The following is a 19,580-nucleotide window of genomic DNA, read 5'->3' as shown; positions in this document are numbered from 1 at the left end:
TCATGCTTCTAATGGGCTCGCTGATTTTCTCCAGCATGCCATTTTCTTGCTAATAGTGCATCATCTTTACGGGGAAAAACATAATGCTGAGAACATGACACAAATGAATAATTCATCTTCCGTAATGTATTTTCCTTCTTGCTAGTTTAGCAAATCAGAGTTTAGCAGACTTTTATTGTCATTTATTTTCCTTCCATTTTCTTGCTGCTATTTTACACAGAATTACTGATGTCTGGAGAATTGGATGTGGAAAATAACCTCTTGTCTTGCATCCATTTCACCTACACTTTATCCAGGGTTTGGTCACTGAGCTCTGTCCTTTTTTTGCGCCCCGTTTTCCATTGATTAGAAAATCACATGTAGAAGTATTCCAGCAAAGTATTTAATCTTTCCTTGTCCTTCAGGGTGGTTTTGTGTTCCCAGATGGTTTGCAGTGGAGTTGGTGTCCAGTTAAAGCTCTAACCCTGTTCTGCCTTCACAGCTGTTGTCCATACCTTCATTTCCTCTTCCAATGGGAGAAGGCAGCCCTACCTTGAATTTCCTTCTTGACTGCCTAGCTGGACCTGCTTGGCACATCTGGTTAAATTAGATAATTTAAATTAAATAAGATGTACTTATTTATCTGATTAAATAAGATCCACTTATATTCAGTAACTTTTTTTTGACCTTGTAGTATATAGGTCCTTCTAGTCCAGTAGTTTCTCTTATGTGACTGGAGGAAGAGGGAGTGAGGCAGGAAGGCAGCAATTGGCCAGATGAAGCTTGCAGTATGAAATACTGCCTGGATTAAATGGGGCTTAAAATACGGGTGATTGCAATTACATATGTACAACCCCAAGCTGTCACTGGGTTTATTTAATCAGGATCACATAGAGATTTTAATCAAAATAGGGAGCTCATAACGTCAGGCTGGTCATCTGTAACTGACAAGTGTATTTAGTTACAGAGGCCAAAAATGTTCCCTCTGTGTGTGCTGGTTTTACTAAATAATGAGGAGTTTGTTTAAAGCCCTGGCAACACTTTGGCACTGAGTGATATTGCAGACTTGTTCCTTGCCCAGGATTTGCTAATAAGAAGGAGCTCCTTGTTTCAGGGATGCAGAATTGAGGACGTCTATTTTTTTATTGACTTAAAAGGACATAAAAACACACGAAAGCAAAATAAGGAAAAGCTACCCCAACTTTGACTATTTGGCTAAGGTATGGCACAAAAGACAGAAAGAAATCAACGATGTTGGTCATCTCCTTAATCTAAATCATTGTGGCAATTTTAGTTTCTAAGCTTGCTTAAAAGTTACTTAAAAGGCAAGACTATTGGGTATACTTAGAGACAAACTCTTCTTTTAATTTAGCTCAGTCCCATACATCCTTTCTTGCAACTAAATCCCTGAGTTATTAAAGTATCTAAAATCCAGGCCTATGGGGCTTAGCATTTTTCTTGTCTCAAAGGTTTGGACACCGAGTGACTTGTGAGTTGTCATTTTTGTGCTGGCAATAAAAATCAATAAAAATTAAGTCTATGTTCTAATTGCCTTTCAAATAATAAGTTGTTTGTGATGTATAATGATGAGGTTTTAATGAAAAGGAGGTATCAACGTGCATTGCTTGAAACCAGTTTTCTTGGAAAAAATAGTCTTAGCAAGTCAAAACATAATCAGGCTGACATTTTTTTATCAGAAAAATAATTCTGCCTAGAGCTATGGGAACAATGCAGAATAAAAGCAGCAACAAAAGCTTCACTCGTCACACAACTTTGCTCATGTTGGCTATCTGACTTTTTTTTGCTGTCATTAATGGTAGACAACCACTGTAATCAAGCTGTATGAGAGAGCGTTTGTCAGCGTGCAGTCTGTTGGCCAGAGAAAATACGATTAACTAACATTTCAGTTGATCATTTTGTCCATTAGTGGCTTCCTACTGTTGCTTCCCTTTGCAGAGCAGATGCTGACCTGCAAGGCCACTTCTGGATGGGAACTCCCTGTTCCCTTCATCCGCCGGTGCTCACATGCATTTCCCTCATGTTTCTGTGTCCAGGTCTCTTTGAGAAGTCACCCAGGGACATGGGCTAATTCCTGTACAACTCTAAAATTTATGTCAGGTTGTAACTTTTATGACATTTATAGGATCCTTCTGTAAAGGATGTGTCCTTTCTAGTTGCCTTAGTATCTCACAAGAGCAGGATTTGTGCATCCTCTGGGCAGAGGGCAAAGCAAAGCAGTGTGTGGAGCACGGAAAGCTGCAGGAGACTAGAGAGGTTGCTCAGAATCTCGCACGGTTCAATTCAAGTTTTCCAAACCAGGAGGAACATAGAATTCATATGGCTCCCGACACGCATTATTTATATATTGCCTTTAGAAAGCAAAGCAAGCAGACACAAAGAAAGGGGAAAGCAAAAACTGAGCAGGCAGCCAGACCTTCATTGACTTCATGTGGCTGGTCTCCAAGGATATAGCGGAGGTGTCTTCCTTTGGCTTGCGTTATTTTTTGACCACAGAAATATTAAGGGATTTGGCTCCTGTCTCCTGATGAGGCTTCCCTGCCTTTTTCCAAGTGGTCTTTAAGTCTGGTGTGGACTTGGTTGCAGTAGCTTTGCTGTGAAGTTAGGCACGCTTTGCCATGGGACATGGCAGGGTGTGGAATCAGTTTTGGCTCTGATGTGTGACCATGTGAAGGTCCCCAGTGTTCAGATTTACCAATGTCTTCATGCATAGCTAGTGATTTCATTTAAAATATATATCCTGTATTTTGTTGGGTAAAAATTGCAAAATGAGCAGGCGATTTTTGTTTCCGACACACCGCTGATTACGTGAAGCATCAAACTTCTGGCTGAACCCAAGACCAGCATTAATCATCATGATGGTCTTCCCCATTGGGTCGCATAGCAGTGAAGGGTTCTTATGCCAGAGCCTTTTGTACCTGGGATTTGCAAAGTGCACTTGATCTTTGGTTGTAAATACCTCCCCCCTTTCCCTTCCCAATATTATATTGACTGTCATGATTCAGTATCCTTATCCTTAGGAGAGGAAGGGAGAGGTAACACTCTGCTCTTTTCCACCTCACTGCTGTGCTTCATTGTAGGCAGAGGCTTCTCTGCGAGTACTGCATTTAGTGGAGTGCATTTCAGAACTGGTAATGCCTTTTTCTCCCTTTGCTCCCACTCTGAGGACATTGAATCCTTCATACAAATCCGAGGAGCTAAGTTCTTTTCGGTAATGGATTAAACTATTATGGAAGGTTTGGTAAATGCCAGGGGAACCTGTCTATGTGACAGAAGTTTTTGGCACAGCCTTGCTGTGAGTGCATGATAAAAATTTGATATTTTCAGCAAAATTTGCTCAAGCCTCTTGTGATTTCTGTCTCCTAACAGAACCCCCAACGCCGATTGCCCCTCCGGAGCTGCTGGCGGTCGGAGCTACCTACCTGTGGATCAAGCCCAATGCCAACTCCATCATCGGAGACGGGCCCATCATCCTGAAGGAGGTGGAGTATCGGACAACCACTGGGAACTGGGCGGAAACGCACATCGTGGACTCCCCTAACTACAAACTGTGGCACTTGGATCCCGATGTGGAGTACGAGATCCGAGTGCTGCTCACGCGCCCCGGTGAAGGAGGCACAGGGCCCCCGGGACCACCGCTCACAACGAGAACCAAATGTGCAGGTAGGGCTTCTGCTTCCCGCGCTGGGATGAGGCTTGGGCTCATTCACTTCAACCCTCTTCACCGTGGAAGTGTTTCTAGAGAGATTTGAATTTTCAGTGAAATCTGTGCTATGTCCTGGGGTGTGTCACTTGACTTTTTTTTTCCATGGGCAGCTGCTTGATGCTTGGTTTTATGCATGTAGTATGTTTGCTTGCCAGACTTTGGGACACAGGATTTTACTGCTTTCTACTGTAGGGGCCAAGCCAGGGAAGATGTTTTGGCCAATTCTGTAGGAGACAAATGGATGCTAAAACTGCCTCTTGTCAGATTTTTGCCATGTGAGGCACAACAGGTTGTTGTTCTTGAATAGTCAGGCAGCATTAATGAATTGATAGTGCTGTTAATTACATTGAAGTGGTAAGCGTGAAGTTGTTAAAATACATTTTCGTGTCCATTTGGTTCTGATTTCTCTCATTTCTGACAAAGAAAAGGAACTCTGTGCTTTGTCTTTGTATTTTATTAGTTGTCTTTTTAAGATTAGGTCAATTTTGATCTTCCAACTTTCTAAACCACATTTGTCTGTACTGGAAAAACTAAAGGATCGTGTTCCCTCGCTTATTTTTCAAATGTGTTGTCTATTCATGCTGTTTTCATACAATAATCTTTAGGCATTGAGGCAAATCAAGCTCTTTGCGTTGCAAGAGAATGAACTAAGCAATTTGCTGCCTAGCAGTTCTTCCGCCAAGCAGCTGTTGTCTTCTCAAGGTTTGCACTTTGGCAATTTTTGCAAGACTGTTATTGTGATTTGAACAAAGGACAAAGACTGAAGGATTGCTCTCCCCCTTCATTTCCCCCTCATAAATAAGCAGTTTACAGCGAATGGACTGAAGTAGAAGGTAACTTATACAAAAGCTTTCTGGTTCAAGCTACTTTTTCTGAGCAAGTTTGAAGTGTGAAAGGGGCTTAGCATGCACCAAAACCAGCCCAGCTCCTTCCTGGGCTGAGTCTTAGTGCTATATTAGCAATCTTTACACGCTGGCATAACATGGGACCTCCCAGCACCCTCTTCCCCTGCCAAGAGAGGAAGCCCAACAAGGAAAGAGCCCTTGGAGAGTGGGAAGGCAAGTCACTGCTGGTGTCCCTTTTTGCTGCAGGTTATTAAACAGCCAATATCTGGTGTCTTGTTGAGAAAAACCTTTTAAAAAGAAAATATTCATGAGGCTCTGGCCCACAAGTGTGTGTTTTGTTCAGCATTTTGCCCAGCAAAAGAGACTGCACCAAGAGATGCACCTTTTTGCAAACTACTGACAGAGCAGAAAAGGTGTATGTTATGGAGCAGACTTGAGAAGGGCAGAGCATAATATCCTGTGTTCTCCCAGTTGCTTGCAGTCATCTTGCACTCCTTACCTTGGAAAGGAGCAGCAGCTCTATGCTATAATGGACATTAATTTGACTTTGGACATATTGGCTATATGTCCTTGGCTGTAACTGGATATGCCAAGGTATGGGCTGCCCAGGCATCATAGCAGCAGCCCAGCTTGTGTGTCTTAAATATGAAGGTCTCTGGTCTGTAAAGCTGCCTGTATAGCTGTTAGTTAAATTGGGAGTCAAATATGGGCTGTTGGCTCCGTGCTTGATGATGCCTCATCCCAAATTGCTGTGTTTTCTTGCTCTGCTTGGGTACTGACTGTCATCGTGAAGGATGATGTGGAGAATGTGGCCAATGTGGCCAAGCGGTGCCCCTTGCTGCTTCCCAGCCTGATTTCCTAATGAAAAGCGACCCGGAGGGTCGTTCTATTATTGTTAATTGTCACACAGAGCTTGTCGAGGTGGATGATGGCAGCATTTGTGCTTTGTGGAGGGCATGGGCTGAGCGAAGCTGTGATGATCTTGGGCTCAACGTGGAAGAGCCTTACCCATTCCTCCAGTCGTACAGCTTCTTCAAAATGCCAACCCAAATGACAGACAAGAAAATGTAAATCGTTATTCCAATTTTCATGTGTGATGGTAGAACTCCTTCAAAATACTCTATTTCTAGTATAATTACGGGAAACTTTCACAGGCAAGATTTGCAAAAGCGTAGGGAGTTAACAAAGCAACGCTACTGCCTTCATTTTCCACAGTGTACCTAATGAATAGCATCAGTTTAAATTGACTTTATTATTTCTTTTTTTGGTGATGTTTCTTTGTTTTTAATAGTTTCTGGTGAGTGATGATGCTTTTGCTTAAAGGGCCCATAGATGGCAAAGCTGAGTACAGAAGTGATGATGAAGAACATCACCTAGGCTTGAAAAAAAGAGGTATTTCCCAGGCAGACCTTGCAATGCATTCTTGTTCTCAGCTCTGGCTTGGGACAGGGTTTGAGAGGGACGGGACTTGTCTTCTGTGTCGCTCCAAGCTCCAGAGGCTCCTCCATGGAGCTGCCATCGTGTGTGGAGAGGTTCCAAACCACTGGGGATGCTCTGGGCTTTCTACAGGAGGGCACTGTGAGACTTAATTTAGACTTGATCTGTAGAAATGAGGCTGAAATCAAGTCTTGCCTCCTCACTGAGAAAAGCCAGAAAACATGGCAAAATCCATCTCTGCAGAGGAGTGATGGATGATTATTATTTTCTTCCCTGTCATAAAAGGTGACTTGGGCCAGGAAAAGGTGAAGTGACCTTGAGGTCCAAAGTAGTAACCCGTGAGTCAGGGTGAAGAATTGCCCAACAGGGAATGGGGAGAAGAGAGAGCAACTTGCCCAGCAGGGAATGGAGAGGAGAGCAACTGCCTAAGGTTAAGTCCAGAAATAGGTTTGAGGGCAGTTAAAGGAAAGGAAAAACACAAAACTGTAGATTTTCCCCCCAAAATTGGGATTTTCCCCCATATCTTTCCATGGGGGAAAGAACAGGACCAGGTAATGTGTTTGTCCCCAGGTCCTAGTCCTGCTTAGTTCAGCGTCGTCTTACAGCTTTGGGCAAAAGGTTGCTTGGGAAGCTGTGATTTGGGAAGGCCAGGATTTGCTTTTCTTCTCCTGATATTTTTTTTCCTTCTTTTCTTCTTTTCCCGCCTCCTTTTCAGTTGCCAAGCGCAGGAGTCTAGGAAAGGAGTCCCTTTGTCCTCTTACAAATGAGGCCGTTCTCATTTGAAAAGCGTTTACCTTCAAGCTGGAAGAACCTGCATGAAAAGCAAGGCCAAAGAGTAGCATTGAAATGAGTATGAATCATGGGACAGAGCTTTTCTTTATCATTATATTTTTTCTAATAATCCTTAAAGCCAGTTTAAATAATAGCTGGAAAAAACAGCTGATGAACAAGAGCCTCTCAGCTTCTCCAGGTGAAGCACAGCAGGAGAAGGGAGCAGGTTTAGCAACCCCAAGGCTCCATCGGAGGGACCCTGATGGTCTGTTTGATGATCCACCTTAAGGGAGAAAATATTTTGTCCCCATAGGGAGGATTTCCAGTGGTTCCTTTTCGTTTGCAGCCACTTGGTGCGAGAGGGGGTTCTTCAGCGGGAGGATGTCATCAAGCTCCCAGAGAAAGGAGCAGTTGTAAAGATCAATACTCAATTTTTGTTCTTAGTCCAAGGAAATCAAAGTTAGTCTCCAACAATGTGATTGAAACACTGCTCTTAAAAGTAGTCTCCATAAAGCAAGCAGAGAAATGCAAAGAAGTTGTTATTTTCCAAGTTGGCTCAGATGCTGCAGAGGAGCTTTTTCCTCTTAGGTAACAGGAGCAAGGTGTGCTGTTGTCACAGCATCTTGCTAAATTTATGCATAACGAGCAACTCTGGCCAATTTGATTGTGGTCAAGTTTTCATATTTTGGGGAAATATTTTTCTAATATGGCTGCTTTTTTGTGAATATTGGAAAAAGTAGTGTAGTGAAACCACGGAGGTTGTTGTGTGAAAGGCAAGGGCCGAGCAGCCCACAGGTGCAATGTGAGTTAATATGAGCTGGGATGGCAAAAGAGTCAAAAATGCTTCTCGCTGATTGGGCCCTAAGGTGGCAGCTCGTTCACAAAACTGAGCTTGAAGATTCAGGGTTGTTCTGCTGATACCTTCCTTTTTCAAGTCTATAAAACCTATGGAAATAAACACAAACCTGGGCAGAAAAGAGAAAAAGGGAAGGAAAAAAAAATCCTAGACCCCTTAAAACATTAGTGAGAGCACTAAGGAGGTGGCTCATTCAGTGGTTTGGGAGCAGAGCTCCCAGCCAGGGCATGGTGATGCTGGAATCCAATTTATTTCTCCTTGGGAAATCCTTGGGATTTCACCTTGGGACTTCTCTAAGCCTTCTCCTGTAACATCACTATATAACTGACTCTAACAGGGAAGTCAGTGGAGCTTTAAAAACCATCATCTTCTATACCTATAAATGCCTCCGGCTGCAATTGTGGGCTCTCACCTGGTAAAAATGCAGGCACTTTAAAAAAGTCATCTCCGTGGTCAATGGAAACCTTGCCTGGGCTTTGGGTTTTCCTGGGAAGAGCTGCAGGGAGCTGCTTTCCTTAGCTAATGTGAACAGGAACAGGCTGTCCAGGGAGGTTGTGGAGGCTCCTTCTCTGGAGATCTTCCAAACCCACCTGGTTGTGACCAGGTGCTATGGTCTGGTGTCCCTGCTGGCATAGGGGATTTGGACTAGATGATCTCTAGAGGTCCCTTCCAACCTCAACCATTCTGGGATTCTGTGACCCTGGCTCCTGCAGCGCCCGGTGTTGATTTTTGTCTTCTGGGTGAATTCCCTGGATCCCCGGAGCGTGAGGCTGTTTCTCCAGGTGCTGATGCAGCCCCTGGGGAGCACCATGCGGCTCCACGGTTGGACCTGTGCGTCCCGCAAAGCCACAGGCGCCGGGAACCCGTCTTCAACGCGTTTACCCGGTTTCTTCAGCATTTTGTTGAGGATTGAAGCTCTGCTTTCATTCCCCCTCCGTAGGCTGTGACATATCAGCTAGACAGATAAGACTTCAGAGTTAAATATATATGATAGTCCTCCTTTTTGATCCTCGATCCCCAAATTGTGCTTGGAAATGCAGCCTGGCAGCTATGTCGAAAGATAGGGGCTTCATCTATATCATATCCTAGGGGCTTAAATGTCTTTACATGTGAGATGATAGTTTTCCCCATCACACAGATTAAACAGATAGCAGATGTGTCCTAATTTTCGTCTTCATCCATGACCTCTCCCTGCTTCCCTCTATTTTGGGGAGTAGGTAGAAAGCCCTTAGGTACCAATGGAGGGAAAAGGTGCAATATTTCTCGCATGCATTTCATTACCTTTGTACGTTGCTCTTGCCTCTTGGTGTCTGTTTGAACTTGTGTGAGCCCGTGGTGTCCCTTCAAGGACATCCAGCTCCGTGGAAGCAACGTGTTTTGGTGGCTTCTCTTGAAAGGTGCATATGGTTACCCCGAATAGGGGCATGACGGGAAGCAGCAGTCGCTTGGAGCACCCACTGAGAGCAAATTAGATGCATTTGCTGGAGAAATTTGCTCCAAATGCGAAAAACATCCTTGAAAGATCAGAGGATATATAAGTATAATCATATTTAACTGTGAAGAGAATTCAGAACTTGCGAGGAGCGAATAGTTGGAGCTGGCGAGGTGCTGGGTTGGAGTCAAGAGCTCCACACACTGGATGGTCAGGCCTCAAGGAGGCCGAGATCTCCAGCCCCTTGGCGAGCCCTAAATCCCCTGTCTGCTTCCAGCAGTGGCTGATGTCCATTGGTAATTCCCACACTGAGCAAAGCGGGTCCCTGTTGCCTCCACCCAGCCCAGTGCACACGGGGACAGAATTTCTGTGTCTTAATCCCTCCTGCTGTTGCCAGCAGGTCAAGGGAGGGGGTGCTGCCTCTCTACTCGGCTCTGGTGGGGCCGCACCTGGATTATTGGGTGCAGTTCTGGGCTCCCCAGGACAAGAAGGATGTGGAGTTTCTAGAGAAGGGCTACAAAGATGATTAAGGGACTGGAGCATCTATCTTATGAGGAAAAACTAAATGAGTTGGGCCTGTTTTCTCAGAGGAGATGGTTGAGAGGGGATCTGATCAACATGTACAGATACCTGAGGGGAGAATGTAGGGAAGAAGCGACTAAACTCTTCTCAGTGGTGGCCAGTGATAGGACAAGGGGCAATGGCTGTAAGTTGAAACACGGGCAGTTCCATCTCCATGTGAGGTAGAACTTCTTTCCTGTGAGGGTAACAGAGTCCTGGCACAGGCTGCCCAGGGAGGTTGTGGAGTCTCCTTCTCAAGAGGTCTTCAAAACTCGCCTGGATGCCACCCTGTGCCCCGTGCTCTGGGTGTCCCTGCTGGAGCAGGGGGGCTGGACTAGATGATCTCTAGAGGTCCCTTCCAACCTCAACCGTTCTGTGATTCAGAGCTCGGCTCTTGTCTTCAAGAGCTGAATAGCCTTATCTTAGTGTGCATGAGTACAGTTATTAATACAGAGGCAGCTATAATAATGCTTTAGTCTTTTTTTTTTTCCTGGAAGGATTTTGCTCATGATGGGTTTAAATTCTCAGGATTTATTAATATTTTATCTCTAAGGGCAGTGTGCTACCCGCACACCCTTCTTATTTTTATTTATTGCTATGAAGGCTAGTTACTCGCTTCCACATCAAACTTAGTGGTGGTAGGGGGTTAATTTAATGGCTTGCTATAGTGCAGGTTGAATATAGCATTATTTTCCGAGTGGACAAGCTGGTCCATAAGGGCAGAGCTTTCATAAAGGCCTTAAACTTTCATGCTGAGGAGATGAATAGTTGCCAATGGTGGTGGGACCTTGTGACTCCTTGGGAGAGCAGTGAACCCATCCGGTACCTGCTTTCAAGTGAGCTGAATAGTCACCCTGTCTTGTATGGGCTTTCCTGGCCTCTGTGTTCAGTGGTCTCAATCCCAAGAGCGTTGCAGGGTTCTGGTCAGGATAAAAGGGAAAAAGGGAACTGGGCTGCTGTGGGAAGCACCCGTTAGCACCATAGCGTGTTCTGCACACTTGATTTTTCCACAGTAGAACGGAGCTGGATTTGGGGAGTGGGGGGAAACCATGTTCATAAGTGACAGTACCTAAGCTCCGGAGTGGAGCTGGGAGGAGATTTGGAGTTGTCCTCGCTGGACGTATTGAGGGGGCTTTGGGTCTTTTGGGCATGCTTGAGGCAAAGCTGGTCTGTCTTCTGGACAACAAGGAGGGCTGAAAGCCCTCCCAAGTCTCTCCACACACTCACTGTTTGCTAAAATAAAAGTGTATTCCTTGTCAGGTGAAACCTGCAGGAGGGTAGTGGTTGAGAGCACCCCTTTGTGCTGTACTGAGGTTCCCTGCAGAACTTAGAAGTTTCTCAGTAATTTACTCTGTTTCCTTGGACCCAAATCCCTGGGCTCCAGCTGATTCAGTGGCTTTGCAGGTTCGAAGCAGAGTTGGGTGTGTGGGAAGCGCTTTCCAAAGCGAAAATGGTTCTGAATGGGGTATTAACCGAATGCAAAGCCCATCGGAGCCTCCCAGTTGCAGTCTTTCCACATTGGGCTGCTGGTTGGAATACACTTGATGCCCTCGAAGGCCACATCCAAGCCGACCGGGCTGGAAGTGAGACCTGCCACAGCAGTTTGACCTCTTCCCTACTGCAGCCCAGGCAAAAGCAGTGCACAGAGACTAAAAAAAACTGCAAAAGCCTCAATATTACCAAGATCTTCATTATCAAAGTATCTGGGACCTCTCGGATGTGCATCACACAGCAACGCGGCTTGAATTTTCCTGTGCGCGTTCAGCCGAGCACTTGATGATTCCTCCCACCTCCCTTAAAGAAACTTCAGAGCAGGGGGACAAAATAAGCAGCACTTTGACGCGTTAATAGCTGCTTCTCTCTCTGCCAGGCACCTTCACGTGGATAACGAGGGCGTCTCCAGCGCATTCCCAAGGGTTTGGCTTGGGGAAGCGCTGCCGGCCCCGCTTTGCGCCCCTTCCAAACCAGCCCCGCCATTCGCAGCGCCGAGCCCGGCGCTTTCCTCCTGCTTCTCGCTCAGTGCGCTGCTAAAAGCAATTTACTGAAATTGCACGGTGCCTCTTAGCCTTCCGTGAAGCGGCATCTTCCCTAAAACTGCCTCCGTCACTGCCACGTTACTCCTGCTGCTGCTGGGCTTTGCGAGGTGACGGTCGGCCGGTGCAGCTTGGTGCGGGTGTGCGAAGCTCCGCACGCCGCGTGTGTCGTCTTGGAGCAACCCCGGGGTTGTTTCCTTTCTCTTGACACGTGTAACACAAACCATGACTCATTTGAGGGGCAAGGACACCAGTCTGGCCTTGAAGAGCGTTTGGGCGCCGGGGATCAGCACACGGGCAGGATTTTCTCTTAGTCTCAGGTCCAGCCTGCACTGTCTTCCTCCTGCGCTTCCAAAGGCAGCTGGGATGTAAATGCCTCCTGTTTCCAAACACATTTTTAATGTAGGCAGCTCTGCGCTAAGAAGCACTGCGGTAATAAGAGGCATTTAGAGTTTGCACAGTCCACGTGCCCCATTTTAAGCATTTGAAAGACTAAAGTGCACTTTAATTGGCTTTCTTGGAAGCTCTGATGTGCCACAGAAGCAGCGAGCGGGGCCGAGCGGAGAAGGATGCTCCATATTTAATCCCCCGTTATCCTCTCAATCCCGGGGGATCTGGAAGACGTTTCGGAACAGCTTCCTTGCACGTGTAGTCGGTTGATGTTTTGCCGTGAATATTTTACCCTTTTATTTCCCCCTAGTGGCCCCGGAAATACTGACATGAACAGGAGAGCTGATTTAATGCTTGTTGGTAAAACGGGGTTCACTCCCGAGCCACAAATCCCCCGTCTTGCTGCCCACAATCCTTCAAATCACCGGACAGACGTTGTGGTGCCGAGACCATTGGAAAAGGTGCCCCGAGAGGCCCCAAGCCCCACACTGCAAGCTCTGCACCCCTGAGCATCGCCCATTCCTCCCAGGGCACTTCCAAGGGCTTCCCCCATCCACGAGGGAAAGGGAAAAGCAGCAGGGAGCAAGCAGGACTTGTAAATATACCCAAACCTCCAGAAACTGATTTCTTTTCACTTACTGAAGGTTGATGCGATGGAAAGACTAGATTAGCTATGAAGGAAGTTCATCGCTTTGAAGGTAAAGCCAAAAAGTGATGGAATTTTCCAACCTGGAATTCTTTAAAAACATATATTTTACTAATGCTTTTAATTTTATAACAGAGGAATACAGGAATTGCAGCTCGAGAGAAGTAATGTTGTACTTAAGGCAATCTCATGTATGAGCTACCGTATGTATGGGAATGAAATTATACCCATTAATAACCACTGCTTTCCATTTGGTTTTGTTTCATCCTCAAATGGATTATCAGTTAACCTGGTAGGAAAGTAAATCTTTCCATCTGTTGTTTTATAGACCACTTTACTGTAGCAGTTTTTACATTCATAACACATTCCCCTGCAAAAAGATGCACACTTTATTATGATTTTTTTTTTCTGTGCAGAATCCCACTGTGACTAGCAGAATGGTGCCTGGCGGCAAGTCTAGGTTTGTGCTCCCCCCCACACACACCTTTTTTCCATTTTAATGTAGAATTAGAACCGTGGTACGACAGGTGAGACAAGGCAGACACCTTCGCTGCCATAAGAGGCCCCAGACACCACCAGGTTCCTGTCTGTCCCACGTGGTGGATCCACGTCCTTCTGTCACGTCTGATGAGACTGTGGGGCTGCAATCCGCTTTGGGGTGGTAACAGTCGAGTTTCTTGAGCTCAGAGCTTTCCTCTCTGGGTGTTACAGTCAATAGCCTAAATTACTCTGCAAGCGCACTCGCGTTTTCGCAGTTTTGATTGTAAATTGTGATTTTCTTTAAATTTATCTTGGTGTTGGACTGCGAGGGACAGCAGTGTCCTGCCACTCTGCAGAGCACGGGGACCGCGTGGGGTCTCCAAGGTAGCTCCTTAAAACCCCTCCTGCTTTGCTTTTGGGGTGTTCATGACCGCCCCAAAGAGCTCAACAGGCCTGACGCCTGTCAAGAGACACAAGCCGAGTGTCTCTTCCCTGCTCCGCTTTACCTCCTCAAATTCAGTCTGCTTTTCATTTATTTTTAAGATATACAAAGCTGCTGTCATTGGCCTGCCCTGTGATGACCCAGGGGCTATGTGGCACAGAGAAATGGAAGTTTGTTTCAGTCTGGTTTGCTGGACACAGAGGGTAAGCGGCAGCCGGGCCCATGTATCTGAGGTGCCCATGTCCAGGCAGCCCTACGAGGGATGTGAGGCTGGAATTCTGCACCCTGGCTTAGAGCGTTGCCGGAGATGCCATTCCCCACCTTCAAAAGTCTGCGGAAGAAGCAGGATTCCCTCAACTTCTGCCTTTGTTCCTTTCGCTGCAACCTCAGGGCGAAGGCAGAAGGTCCTTTGCCTGCTCCACGTCAGCTCCGGGGAGCACCAGAACTGCCATCCTCTCCTCCAAGACGCAGCACTGTGGCCCAGAGCAATCCCAATGGACTCCTGCAGTTCCTCTGAGCTTCCCAAGCACCTTGCAAAGGTTTCCACCAAACCACATGGCTTGCAAGAATTTTAGCATTAAAACTATTACCTTGGACTATGCTGAGAGCCTCGTGGAGAACGCTGTCTGTGTGAAGGCAGGGTGATCTGAAAAGCTTTACATTTCCTGCGTTGCTGAGACAACATATGGATGTCAAGATGTACCGCACTAAAGAAACATTTATAAGGGCAGCTTTGACATGAAGCTTCAGAACCCCTGAGCTTCTCAGCAGCCTTCACACCGTGTTGTACCAGCCTTTATTCATACACAGCTACTACAGTATTAATATGCAGTGCTCGACTTGGGGGGAGGACTGGAGGCTGCTGCGGGCGCTGCCGAGCTCGGCGCAGATGCGGCAGGGTCGTCTCTCGCTTCTGTTTCCTTGATTTTCTTGGGATTTTATTCGCTCCTTCTAGTGCGAAAGAAGCATTTGGATTTCAGAGCCGAGCGGGTGCTTCGTTCTCGGGGGAACGTGAGCTCAGCTGCTCCTCTGGATCTGTGATTCCTCTAAGGGCTGCGCCAGCTCTTGGGCCTAGAGCGCCAGCCTTGATGGCTGTGTTGGGTGGGTAGGGAGTCCTGCAGCCTTCAAACCCTGCCTGTTGTCCTAGGAGGCCGAGGCATCAGGCCAGGGAGACCTCTGGGTTATAATTAAACATCTCCTGGCTTGCGAGCTCTGGGGTACGAAGCATTTACAACTACTGCTTCAACCACAACGGTGTTCCTTAGATAGGAATGACCATTAAGAACACGGGGCAAACTGCCTGCAAAGCTGAACTTGAAAACCTCGTGTGTGCACATAGGGAGGGGGAAATAACCCCTGAATAAAATGTGTGACAATTAAATATCGAAGCAGTGTCACTTCCTCGGTAGCAGCTGTGGGAAGATCTCATTATCTGATACCATGGAATGTATTCTTTATGATAACGGAGTTGGAGACGTTTTGTTTCTGCCGTACGTGCCGTGAAGGTGCCAATCCCTGGTCCATGCACACCGTAGTCATGGGGTTGATGCTCTGGGAACTTTGTCCTTATCTGAGGCTCATAAAAGCCCAAATAAGGCCAATAAATATGGCAAGAGACATAAACCACAGTGGGAGGATCAGTAGGTCTTTGTGTCCAGCTTGGTGAATGTGCTTTCGCCTTTGGCCTTCTGCACCTGCCTGCAAACGTAATGGGTCCAACCACCAACTGTTGTGGTTCACGTGAAGCAGCGGCATTGCTTCCTGTTGGTTTCTCTGATATTCTCCAATACTCCAGCAGGTCAAGGGAGGGTATAAGAGGGATGTGGAGCTTCTAGAGAGGGTACAGTGGAGAATGACAAAGATGATTAATGGACTGGAGCATCTATTGTACGAGGTGAGACTGAGTTGGGCCTGTTAGCCTGGAGAAGAGAAGGCTGAGAGGGGATCTGATCAATATGTACAAATACCTGAGGGGACAATGTAGGGAGGAAGGGGCCAAGCTCTTCTCAGTGGTGGCCAGTGATAGAACAAGGGGCAATGGAGACGAGTTCAAGCATAGGAAGTTCCATCTCCATACGAGGAGGAAGGTTGGACTAGATGATCCCTAGAGGTCCCTTCCAAACTCAACCATTCTGTGATTGTAAGTCAGTTTTATTCCTCGCGTTGCTGTGTTCATGTCTATAGTGAGACTGTGGTCTAAAATTGAAAAGAAAGAAGTCTTAAGATTTTTGTACTCTCATTAGAGCCAAGGTTGAGGGAACAGATGGAAGAAGAAGAACCTCCTCTTGGCTGCCCAAATGGACATGCCACCTGTTTCATCCAACGTGTTGCTGAGTGCCCTTGGTGCTGGCCAAGTTCTGTGTTTCCCTGTGCTGCAACCAGGTTGCCCTTCTGTCTAAATTATCTTGTGAGGCTGTTTGGTGATGAAGTGAAAAGGAACCCAGGAGAATTATTGATGTTCAAGTATGAACTGTTAGTGGAACAATTAAAACAGAGGAGTTGCAGTGACATTTTTCTGTTGTAGAAATGTTAAAGTGTGGTGGGGAACTGTAGTGACTTTGTGTTAGGCCTTCTGGTGAATCAGTGCTGAAGAGCTGTTTTCTTCATGAGCAAGTCTTGGCGTAACCACAAGGTGCACATTGGCTCTATGTTACAGTCCTCATTTTAATTGAACCCCATTAGAAATAGCTAAGGACCTGGTGGGGACGGATACAGTGGCAGTAAATACTACAGCACATTTGGACATGGAATAGGCTCTGGGACCTGTTCCTCACTGCATTTGACCGCAGCAACTCGGTGATAAATCACAGCCCAGTTTGGTACCTGCTTCCTTGAGGAGCAGCTGGGCACTGGAACGCGCTCGTGAGGCAGACGTGACCATCATCTGCATCAACCAGCCTTCGGTGGGGCCCGTGGGTGCAGATGGGGTCTGAGCGTGGCCACAACAGCAGGTACGTGGCAACCCCAGGCTCTGACAGCGGTTGGAATTGCATATGTCTCTCTCTCTTTTTTTTTTTAATCTGTTTATTTATTTATCCATATCTCTTTTTGCAGCCCCCTTGAGTGAGTCTTCAACTTTTTGCATTGGCCTTGAAATTGGAGACCTGTTTCTTGCTTTCTAAGTGCAGGTCCCCTCAGAGGTACCATGCTGTGGCCTTCTCTACCTCAAGACAGATCCCTGGCTCCAAAGCCCCATTAGAAAACTGAGCAGCCTCCTCCTTACCCTTGCACATGTAGGGAAAAAAATGCAGTGATATTAAGCAGCCTGCAGTAGGTTTCACACCATCTGTGGCAAATGTGGATTTGAAAGCGTGAATTTACATCTGATTCCTGGCCCGAGCAGGAGCTGTTCCGATTTAAAATGCAGTACAGGTTCATGCAGCTTCACAGCTACTGGCTCTGCCATCCCAAGATGAGACAAAATGAGGTGTTGTCTTACCTAGTAGGTGGCGGTTTGAAGCATTAGTGGCTGAGGAAGAAGATTTGAAAGGTAATTTCCCTTCTCAATTTTCTTTTAGGTCATTAAAATTCATCTTTGGTTCTTGAAACATCCAAATTTCTGTTCTGCTTAGCTCTCTGGATTGGAGATCTTGGGATTGTTCACTGCACTGAATCTCCCTTACATTTACAGCAAACTGTTTGACACCACTTTACAAATTGTCCATGATTCTCCAGATTTATCTTTAGAAGTTTAATTTTTTTTTCCCTACCAAATTGAAGCTAATCTCACTGTGAACTGAGTTTAAAACTACTTAAACTCGAATCTACTGCTTTGCTCTTTACCTATTCTCGTTCTACACTGTTAAATCACTTTGTTCTCACTTAGCTCTCCAACTGCAGGTTGGACATATTCTATCTCCGTAATCCTTTGGTTTAATAAGTTACTTTATGGTACTAATCACCCTATAATCAGCAAAATGACAGGGGAGGGACCCAGCACATTCGTTCACTCATCCAAGCCTTAAAAGCATCGATTTGGGAGGTGAAAAGACTCCAAGTTTGTCTTAAAAGTGCAGAGGAGCATAAAAATAACTTAATAACTGTGCCACCTTATCTGGTTTTAAAATAACTCTTGGTTTTTTTAATTCATGGAAGTCCTTGGCAGGGGTTATCAGGCTGCGGGTGTCCGAGAGGGGACAAACCTGCATGGGATGGAGCATGAGGGCTGTGAGAGCACGTGGGACTTGAGGTGCATCTTGCTCTGTGGGAAGCTTGAGGAGGGAACAGCCTTTTGCCACGCTCATGTCACGTTTAGGTCTGGCTTAAGCCTGATGAGGGGGTAGAAATCTGGTTTCCAGAGCAGCCTGGTTTCCTTTGTCCATCTTCTTGCTCCTCTGATGGAGATCAGAGTTTCAGCTGCTTTGTGTGGTGCAGAAGGGAAGCTCCAGCTCAGGCCAGCAGAAGCATCTCGGGGGGCTTCCTAGTGCCACCTGCCCCTGCTTGTGACCTGGAGCTTCTGCAGTGCTACAGTCTGGTCTTGTACCCCTCATATCAGCTCCGAGCTGCACTCGTGTGCTCCTGCTTACGTGTGATTCCAGAGCTGGTGTGAGCAGGGGTGTCCTGCAGTGCATGGGTTCATCTGGGAGCCGGTTGTCGTCTGCGTGTCCACGTAGCAACCGCAGGAAAGGATGACTTCAAAAACTGCTGGTCAATCCTAGCGTTCTGAGCTACAAAATACAGTGCTAGGAAAATGCACCACGCTTATTTATATCCCAGCTATGACATCCTCACTGCTGGTGAGTCTACAGCATCTAGCAAGTGCAGAATGAGGGGGATCACCTCGTTATTTTGTATTTAAGGGCAGACGCTGAAAGAGAAGGTTAAGTGAATGGTGAGAACCTCTCCTATTTTTCATTTTTTCTCTTCAGCTGTGCCTCTAATTGTGCGCTGCTCATTAAGTAGCCAAAGGCCTTTCGAAAGCTCCTTTCATTTGAGAAAGATGCCAGGCAGAGCCGCTTGTGAAATAATTACGGAAAATGAGTGTTGATGCGTGTTTTGACTCTGCTGCAGAAGTAATTCTGTCTTCTTTAGTTGAAGTAATTACATTTGTTTCTAAATAGAGGAAAAGAAATGATAATTGTCAAAAAAAAAAAAAAGTAGATTTGGCTTCTACCTTTATGTAGTGGTAGATAGATGGGAAGCAGAAACTAATTATTGTATTAGTGTAGTCATTATTGTGCGTTACTTGTTCAAGTGAAACACCATTATTAAACACATGGAGTCGGAGAGGAGCGGTGCCATTTACAGTGTCGTCTCTGTGAGAGCTGCTGCCTTTAGTACCCTGGAGTCCAAACGTGTGACAGAGCCCGGGACACACCAGTTTGCTGCAGATGCCTGCCGAGCTTCACTGGCCATTTGTTCCACATCTTTATTTCTTTTCCTGAAGGGAAGTTTTGTGTCATGGTAAGACAGGCTCGGCCGCAGTCCCTTGCCTTCGGGGGGGTGCAGATGAAGCTGCCAGGGGTTTGCTGGCGAGTACTGCTCAGTAGAGATCACAGAATGACAGAGTGGTTGAGGTTGGAAGGGACCTCTAGAGATCATCCAGTCCAACTCCCCTGCTCCAGCAGGGACACCCAGAGCATGTGGCACAGGCTGCATCCAGGTGGGTTTGGAGACCTCCAGAGAAGGAGACCCCACAGCCTCCCTGGGCAGCCTGTGCCAGGGCTCTGTCACCCTCCCAGTAAAGAAGTTCCTCCTCGCATGGAGATGGAACTGCCTGTGTCTTCAACTTAGACCCCTTGCCCCTTGTCCTGTCACTGGCCATCGCTGAGAAGAGCTTGGCCCATTCCCATTCACCTCAGTGGCGTCTTTTGTTTGCAAGAAGAATCTTGCTTCCATTTTATTTTATTTTATTTTATTTTATTTTATTTTATTTTATTTTATTTTATTTTATTTTATTTTATTTTATTTTATTTTACTTTGTGGAAAGAGTTGCAAAAAAATGAGGCTACTTTCTGAGAAAGCAGAATGTCACATGTTGGTTA

The 19,580-nt window shown here is 46.2% G+C and overlaps 1 protein-coding gene across 1 annotated transcript in view; it reads left to right on the top strand.

The window, feature by feature from the left end:
- The window catches only part of PTPRT (protein tyrosine phosphatase, receptor type T), a 288,987-nt gene that overhangs the window by 88,722 nt on the left and 180,685 nt on the right, over positions 1-19,580 (top strand). Inside the window, exon 7 of the mRNA XM_026042039.1 lies at positions 3,367-3,660. Within this exon, the coding sequence (XP_025897824.1) occupies positions 3,367-3,660 (294 nt within the window). The remainder of the gene's footprint in view (positions 1-3,366; positions 3,661-19,580) is intronic.

Source organism: Nothoprocta perdicaria, unplaced genomic scaffold (assembly GCF_003342845.1).
Source record: "Nothoprocta perdicaria isolate Ctin4 unplaced genomic scaffold, notPer1 scaffold_3, whole genome shotgun sequence".
In the NCBI taxonomy this organism is placed as follows: Eukaryota; Metazoa; Chordata; class Aves; order Tinamiformes; family Tinamidae; genus Nothoprocta; species Nothoprocta perdicaria.
Note: the sequence above shows the minus strand (reverse complement) of the source record. Positions and strands in the feature narration are given on the sequence as shown.